At 43.7% G+C, this 8,540-nt stretch overlaps 1 protein-coding gene and 1 pseudogene across 1 annotated transcript; one reads left to right on the forward strand and one right to left on the reverse strand.

Annotated features, from left to right (window-relative positions):
* The first annotated feature begins 2,956 nt into the window (after window positions 1-2,956).
* On the forward strand, window positions 2,957-7,952 carry LOC144703914 (RING/FYVE/PHD zinc finger superfamily protein). The gene is made up of 7 exons (XM_078576207.1): window positions 2,957-3,048; window positions 3,242-3,542; window positions 4,352-4,437; window positions 4,521-4,667; window positions 4,891-5,014; window positions 5,277-5,563; window positions 6,110-7,952. The coding sequence occupies exons 2-7, from the start codon at window positions 3,347-3,349 to the stop codon at window positions 6,200-6,202; spliced, it is 933 nt and encodes a 310-aa protein (XP_078432333.1). The 5' UTR covers window positions 2,957-3,048; window positions 3,242-3,346; the 3' UTR covers window positions 6,203-7,952.
* Window positions 6,279-7,829, reverse strand: LOC144703913 (3-ketoacyl-CoA synthase 11 pseudogene; annotated as a pseudogene).
* Window positions 7,953-8,540: the final 588 nt, after the last annotated feature.

Genomic DNA, 8,540 nt, shown 5'->3' on the forward strand with positions numbered 1-8,540 from the left:
GTTGGGGGTAGCACTCACTTGTATAAATTTAATCATGATCATCTTGGAGAATCGATGACCCCATAGCCTAGCAACATGAGTATTGAAGTAGGCTCATGTATCAGATCAAGTACATCTCTTGATGGTTTGAGCCATGGTCTAGATTCATGTGTTTTTTTCCTCCCAAATGGCTTGGATATCTGGTAGGGTGAGGAACATACATGAATGTTAAAGGGTTGAAGAACTATTATATTAGGCTGAGTCAACCACCTACGTCCATCCTTCAACGTGTCAATCTTATCTAGTGTTTTGGACTCCACTAATAGTCATTTTTCTTGGGGTAAAAAAAGTCATTTCTTCAAATCTTAAACACATTATCACCTTCAAATGATCCACCTAGAGCCATCTTTGAAAACTATGTGTGAACCCTCTTCATCTATTTTCTTAGCCTACCTTTAATCATTTCACCTGTTGTCACTCAATCCTATAGGTACCCATCCATTCCATGTTTCCCTTTATGATTATGATACACTTACTTCCATCTTTTATTCTCTTCTTCCCCTTTGAGATATCATATTTTCATGATAACTTTTCTAGTTATCCCCTTCTTTATTTTCACCTATATCTTCTCATCTTTTTTGTACTAACGTGGGATGAATATTATGATATGTGTATATTTGATCAACAATTATTTATTTTCATCTCTGTTTGCCCCTTTTGAAAAAAAGGGAAGAAAGAAAAAAACAGAAAAAACAACAAAAAGAGTATATATATATTATGAGGTTTCTTGGAAGCATTTAATGTTGATCTTTAATGCATTGTTGATCAATCTATTTATCATCCATGCAGAGGTGATGCATGTCATGTTATAAACCAGTGCTTCAAAATTATAATTTTCATCTTCATTGCATTTATTGTATTCTTCTGGTGTATTCTGCTTTTGTAACTCACGTGGAGTAAGCTATCTGAGTATTGTATGTCCATCCTTTATTCCCTACATACCTTTATTCCATTATTTTGAGCCATCCATCATTCTCATCTTTCTTTACATGTAGTTAGATAGGAGCCTCATCACACATGTTTCCTTGAAACACCGTTGATATTTTGTGCTTGATTGAGAAGAGAAGAATGACCATGTTTTACTTTTCAGGTGGGCAGAAAGTTAGTGGGAAATCTAAACAAGTAGTCACCACTCGTGAGTGATTGATGTGGATAAAATAAATGAGAGACAATCACATAGATTATAGTGTCATACTCAGAGAGAAGTAGGATGCAATACAATCTTTGACAACCTATTATCATAAATCATTTTCCGTCCAATCAATAATATTCATGATTCCGATCCACATTTTTCACATTTCTAGCTTTAAATACAGTAACATTTTCCTTGTCGTTGTAACACAGGATTAGTCTGGTGATAAGTGACAGAAACATATAATTTTCTATTCGTCAAACTTTATGCATATTCTCTCAAATCCTATGAATTCAAAAAACTTTTAAAGTTTTTTTACAAAGAAGACATGATATCCAGAAACTAATACGGCAGGGAATATTTTCATCCCCATAAAATGTTCTCCATAAAATTGGCAATAAACATACTCAATATAGACAAAGTCATACATATGATCTTTGACCTTAACATTTGCTTATTATAATAAATGTTTTTATGTTAAACTGAATCCATGAAATGGTACACGTTAATCTCATTGTAATGAAAATTTTTGTTCCAAACTCAAGATTTTAAGATACTGAAGATACTTTTGAAAGTCAACTTTTGACATATGTGTGAGGATTCAATGCAGTCACTTCATTGCACTCCACCATGACTAGGCCAAGTTCTAAACAAACTTCTTCGTGAGCTGACGAGTTCATTTTAAACAATAGAGACTTAAGTTGAACACTTGTCAACCAGGTAGATCATTGTAAGTCAGATGATTTGACCTTAAATATCATCTTTACAGAATAAATGATGAATGGTAGGATGGATTTCTTAGTTTTTTTGTGATTAGTGCTTCTGAAGAAAAATGTTTATAAGGTTAGCCTACTTCAGATCTTGGGTTTCTTCAATGCTTATAAAGTTAGTGTCACTCACTTATCCCATAATGAATGGAGAGAGGAAGAAGCACATTAAAAAGTGTAGAATAATTTACTCGCGGTGAATCTCTCACCTATTTTGCTTATAATTCCTTCTCGTGGTTTCAAATTCTTCAGAATCATCTGAAAACGTTAAGAATGAGCTTCAACCATGAAGCTTCTTTTCATATTAAAAATGAGGAAGATTCACCCGATCCTACCACAAATTTATTCACTCTCATTTATTAAGAACAGGGAGTTTCTATTTAGTAGCATTTCACAACTGTAACGGATGTTTATCGACCAAATTAATGCAATAATATATTATATACTGGCAGTCACTAAATTAGTTACAACTTAGTAGCATATGATTTCCATTAAAGGATACCATTTATTTCTCAATGATCTTCACCGATAAATGTCTCTATAATAACGTTTCGTAACTGTAAAGGATACGTTCTCGTCCAAATTAATACAAGTACACCCTCGATAATACTTAAAGCTGTCGACCAAATTAGGTACAATTTAAATTTTAAAAAAGGCATGTGTTACTCGTCCGCATTAATTTAACTAAATTCTCGAACACAGGTTACCTCACTCAGCCAAATTAGCCATAATAATAAAGGACATAATTTTCCACTTAGGAAACAATTAGTAAATAAAATTTCTGTAGCATTTCGTGACTGAAATATTCGCTACTCGTGCAAAGTAATTCAGGTTAATTTTCGACTCTGGTTGGTTACCTAACTCGGCCAAATTAGTTATATAATAATAAAGGATACACTTTCTACTTAGGGGGATACCATTATTAAACGATCTCTAATGACTGATTTAGAACTGTGGGGTCCACTGTGATATTAGCCAGCGATAAATAACTCTTTGTGTGAATAGCTGTCCGCGTGTCATATGTGCGACTGGAGAGGCAACTCTGGTCTTCAACCCCTTCCAAAATCCGGTCTTAGGGCGTTCAATCTACCTCAATTGTTCGGAATTCAGGTAGCTTTCGCTTCTGTGCCATGATCGGACCCTTCATACCTTTGATTTTCGTTTAATTTCTTGGCCTTATCGTCATCTTCTCATCGTGTTTTCTGCCGCCCGCTTTCATATGTTGCGTCGTCTTCTGTGCATATTTCTATCATCCTTCCCCAATTATTATCCGGGTAATCCTCCGATTGTGGTTTTTTTCCAGGAGATCAAACTTTGTTCAGATTTTGTCTTGAACTTTGATCGTTGTTCTAGCGACTACGTTGGCGTCTCGGAGAATCTTTTCCTTTTCTAGTCGGAAAGGGTAAGAATGGAGATGGATGAGATCGGCGAGAGCCGCCCAAAGGACTGCGATCCCCTCCTGGGGAATCGCTCTGAGGGTTCAGGCCCTAGCTCTTCGACTGAGATACGGCCTCCGGATGGCTCCAAGGAGATGAATAGCGATGATATTGAATCTGAAACCTCCGCTTGTTGCCGCATATGTCTGGAATGCGATTCTGATCCGGGTGAAACCTCTTTTCTGATCTTGTCTTACTTTTCCTTGTCTCCGTCGGTTGCGGTCGTGTCTGCTGATGGGATGTCATTCAAATTAGCTTTTTAAAGATGCTTGGTTTTTTGCTTATCAATTCCCCTCTCAGAAAATAAATTTCATAAACCAGAGATTTATAGAATGTTCAATGCGCTTCATTCTATAATTTGGACTTGTCTAAAACTTTTTTGTTTTTGGTCTTGTTATAAGAAATGAATTTGATTTAGTATTATCTAAAAGTTGGGAATCGAGCGACCTTCACTGCCATCTGATTAAGATTCAGCGGGGTCTGGTACGGAGTTGTGTTCTCTAATTATTACTGATCTATTATTTTCTGGTTATTCCATTTCACTTAGACAAAATACTGCATAATCGTCCCAATTATCAATGTTGACACGCTTCTATGCTGTCAATTTTCCTCACGCAACATGAAATGCACGACTTCATGCTCTGCCATAAGTTCCATGTCAACCGTTGAGAATTTGAGGGAAGTTATGGTATCGGAAGGTAGTGTTGAATATTAAATTCTTGCTCATGCAAAATTCTTTTATTTTGAAGAGAGGAAAGATATGATGTAAAACTTACAATTATTAATTTTGCTTCCCGAGTAGATATTATCAATCTTAATTCTAGTCCTTGGTTCCATTGACTCTTGCTGTAGCAAATTTCATTCGAGATTCGCTACTCCACCTTGTAATCACATGCCATGGTTTATTTTGCATTCTATGTTTTCTGTTTGGTCTTTTTGACGCATTGCTAATGAGTCTCTCTGTTTTTTTCCTGAAGGAGATGAATTAATATCTCCCTGCATGTGCAAAGGAACTCAGCAATTTGTTCATCGATCTTGCCTTGACCACTGGCGGTCTGTCAAGGCAAGTTCTTCCCTCGGTGCTCTGATTTTTTTTGGGGAGTATATGTCCGATATAACTTTGCCCTTGAATTTTTTCTCTTTCAGGAGGGATTTGCCTTTTCTCACTGTACGACTTGTAAGGCACAGTTTCACCTCCGAGCTGAGTTTTTGGAAGATAATACATGGCGTAAGATAAAATTCCGGATATTTGTCGCTCGGGATGTGCTGCTTGTCTTCTTGGCGGTGCAGACTGTAAGATAACGCTCCATAATTGCCTAGTTGATTCCATGTGTCTCGCTTATTTTTTTCCTTTTTCCTTTTGAATTTTCCGGCTATCTGTGAAGAACTTTTCTATGGTCTGACTTGAAAAATTTTAGTGTATATATGAAATAATTTTAGTTTTTTTAATTTTTAATCCAATCTTTTAATGTTTTTACATTTACTGAATCTTTATGCCGATGACAATATCATTCAGGTGATTGCTGCGATGGGTGGTTTTGCCTTCCTCCTGGATAGGAACGGGGACTTTCGAAACTCGTTCAGCGACGGTTGGGATCGTGTATTATCGAAGCATCCTATACCGTTTTATTACTGCATAGGTAGGTCGTGATCTCATTGCTTAAAAATATGAATGTCTTAATTATGGTGACATGGTGATGATTTTTAGTTGGTGATTATACTGGGCGCCCTGTGAATTTCAAACACTTAAGATCATGGTGATTTAACGCAGTTTTGTCACTGAAAGTCAATTAACTTACCATGCGATTTAACTTTAAGCAAGATAATAGCGCTTGATTACTTTTGAATTCTAGATCTCATAAGTTTGTGATCCCAATGGATCGTGATGGATTGAATCTTCAGGTGTGCTTATCTTCTTCGTGTTCATGGGATTCTTTGGACTGGTGCTTCACTGCTCGTCAGTCAGCAGTAACGACCCATGCATGGCCGGGTGTCGCAATTGTTGCTACGGCTGGGGAGTTCTGGACTGCTTTCCCGCATCCATGGAGGCCTGTTTCGCGCTCGTCGTTGTCTTCGTTGTCGTCTTTGCAATTCTCGGCGTGGCGTACGGCTTCCTCGCCGCCACCATGGCAATCCAGAGAATCTGGCAAAGGCACTACCACATCCTAACCAAGAGGGAGCTGACCAAGGCAAAGATACTTCTCCCTGCCACATAATCCATTTCTTCAATTTCCCATGACTGATGACAGTCCGTCATCGTCCCCGTCATTCGTCCTGGGTAGGATGTTGATGACGACAAGACAAAAATCATCACCTCTTGCCTTTGTCAGTTTCTAGACATGGTCGTTCTGTTCTTTTTGTGCGAATTGTTTGTTCTGTTCGGTTTTCCGAACAGAACAAAAACAAATTGGAACAGAACATCGCACAGACCCGTGTGCGATTCTTTTGTTCGCTTTGTGCGAATTTTGTTCTAGTTTTGTGCAAATTTATGCGAATGTGCGAATTTTGTTCGTTTTTGAGAAAAAAAAAAAGAACAGAACAAAGAACAAGGCCCTGTGCGGTTGTTTTGTGAGATTTTTTTGTTCATTTAAAACGAACTGAACAGAACAACCATGTCTATCATTTTCTTAGCCTTGCCCAGATGACGAGAGGCCAAGACGAGTATTTCGTCGGCGTCATTAAACACTACCACGTTTCTTTTCTTCACTTTGATTAAGATTTCGCGCTGATTTCAGGAATACGTGGTGGAAGATCTGGGGGGTTGCTACACGCCGCCGAAGCTGGAGCCGGAGCACGAGCAGCGGCTCAGAGCGCTGGCGCTCCTGTGATTTCTCCAGAGTTTTTCAGGGGTTGTGGGTGTACTACTTACTACTAGCGAACTAAAAATTTTACGAGAAGAAGCGGTTGATCAAGGGGAAGCAGCAGAGCAATGGGATTAAAGACAAGAAGGGGGGAGGATCAGAGGGCAGAGAACTTGGGGACGTCTACGGGGAAGGCGTGAATCTCGTCCGTCCATGGGTTGCGCTCCTCGGCGGGGTTCACGGATCGGAGGGCCTTCCAGACGGCGCTGTTGCACTTGAAGCCGGAGCCGAAGGCGATCTGCCAGGTGCGGTCGCCCTTGCGGATCCTGCCCTTGGCCTCGGCGTAGGCCATCTCGTACCAGAGCGAGCTGCTGGACGTGTTCCCGAAGCGGTGAAGCGTCATCCGGGACGGCTCCAAGTGCCAGTCGGAGAGCTGCAAATTCTTCTCGATCTCGTCCAGCACGGCGCGGCCCCCGGCGTGGATGCAAAAGTGCTCGAACGCGAGCTTGAAGTCGGGTATGTAAGGCTTGATCTTCATCTTCAGAAACCTCTTGCAGACGAGCGTGGCGAAGAAGAGCAGCTGCTCCGACGCCGGCAAGACCAGCGGCCCCAGCGTGGTGATGTTCGTCTTCAGCGCGTCCCCGGCGACGCTCATCAGGTCTTTCGACAGCGCCACCCCGACCGTCCCGTCCTCGTCCTCCTCCTGCGTCACGCACCCGAAGCACTTGTCGTCCGCGCCCTTGTGGGTCCGGACGGTGTGCACCAGCCGGTACTTGGCGCGGCGGCGGTCGGACCGGCGGTTCGAGAGCAGGATGGCGGCGCCGCCCATGCGGAAGAGGCAGTTGGAGACCAGCATTGAGCGGTTGTTCCCCCAGTACCAGTTGAGGGTGATGTTCTCCATGCTGACCACCAGCGCGCGGCAGCCGGGCCGGGCCTGCAGCAGGTGCTTGGCCAGGTCCACGGAGATGAGCCCGGCGCTGCAGCCCATCCCGCCCAGGTTGTAGCTCAGGATATTCCCCCGGAGCTTGTAGTGGTTCACGATCATGGCCGACAGCGACGGAGTCGGGTTGAAGAGGCTGCAGTTGACGATCAAGATGGCCACCTCCTTGGGCCGGACCCCGGTCTTGGAGAAGAGCTCGTCCAGCGCGCCGAACATGACCGTCTCGGCCTCCTTGCGGGCCTCCGCCATGCAGGGGTTGGGCGGGATGTTGTGCACCGCCTCGGGGAAGTAGGTGGACTCGCCCAGCCCGGACCGCTCCAGGATCTTCCTCTGGAACTCGAGGTTGTCCTCCGTGAAGGCCCCCGTCAGCCGCGACCGCTCCAGGAACATCTTCCGCGTGCACTTCTGCGACTCCGCCGGCTTGTAGCACGCGAAGTCCACCAGGTACACGGCCCGCGGCCGCGTCAGCCAGTAGAGCGTGCAAAGGAAGACCAGCAGCGCCGAGCAGAGCACCACGGAGATGAGGTTGTACTGCAGGTGCGCCCACAGCTCCTTCGCGTCCGCGCCCGACAGCGCCGACAGCTGCGCCGCCACCGCCCCGCAGACCGGCACCAGCACCAGGAACATCCCGTGCGTGACCAGATAGTGGTACCCCAGCTTCACGTACTTGAGCTTCACCGACTGCTTGAAGTCCGGCAGCCCCTCCGCCGCCATCTTCCTACCCCCTCCCTCCCTCCCTTGACACAGGACGAGGCCGCTGCCACCCGGGGAAGAAGAAAGAAATAATTTTGCTCCCGGACAGATGTGGTTTATTTATTTATTTATTGGCTTCTCTTCCTCAGAGTCTCAGACAGATGAGACACGCGGCCTCCGAGCTGTCCATGGGGGTCCAAAAAAAATGACTTTTTTAGATTTCTGATGAAATTTAGATTTCTGATACGCAGATGGGGGGTCCAAAAAAAATGACTTTTTGATGAAACCCATTAGAGGAAGTTTAGGTTTCTGATTCGCCGATGTGGGTTTGACTTGTGGGCTATCCCGAGTTTGATGATCTTCTTAGTGTTTGACCATGGTCGAGGAGTTATGAGTTATGACAACCCATCAAGCCAAGTGAGGTCACGTTCTTGCCAACCCAGACAAGGGCCCCCGCAGGATCCGGCCCCCCCGGGCTCAATTAATGCCTGACACGGCGCGCAGAAAAGATTACTCACACGCCAGCTAATCCTTTGGTTTTTCTCGTTAATCGGAGTGGCTTGTCTCGGCCAGGATGAACGCATTTGAATCCCCATTTGACCGATGAAATTCAGACGGCTGATAGCGTAGGCTAATCCCACGTCATAACTGCGTGTCTGCTTTCCCTGTTCTCTCTTTGTTGAGTGGTGGCGAGTGAAAGCGTGGGCCACGACGAATCAAAGTTCTGACGGG

Source organism: Wolffia australiana, chromosome 5 (genome assembly GCF_029677425.1).
Source record: "Wolffia australiana isolate 7733 chromosome 5, ASM2967742v1".
NCBI classification, from domain to species: domain Eukaryota; kingdom Viridiplantae; phylum Streptophyta; class Magnoliopsida; order Alismatales; family Araceae; genus Wolffia; species Wolffia australiana.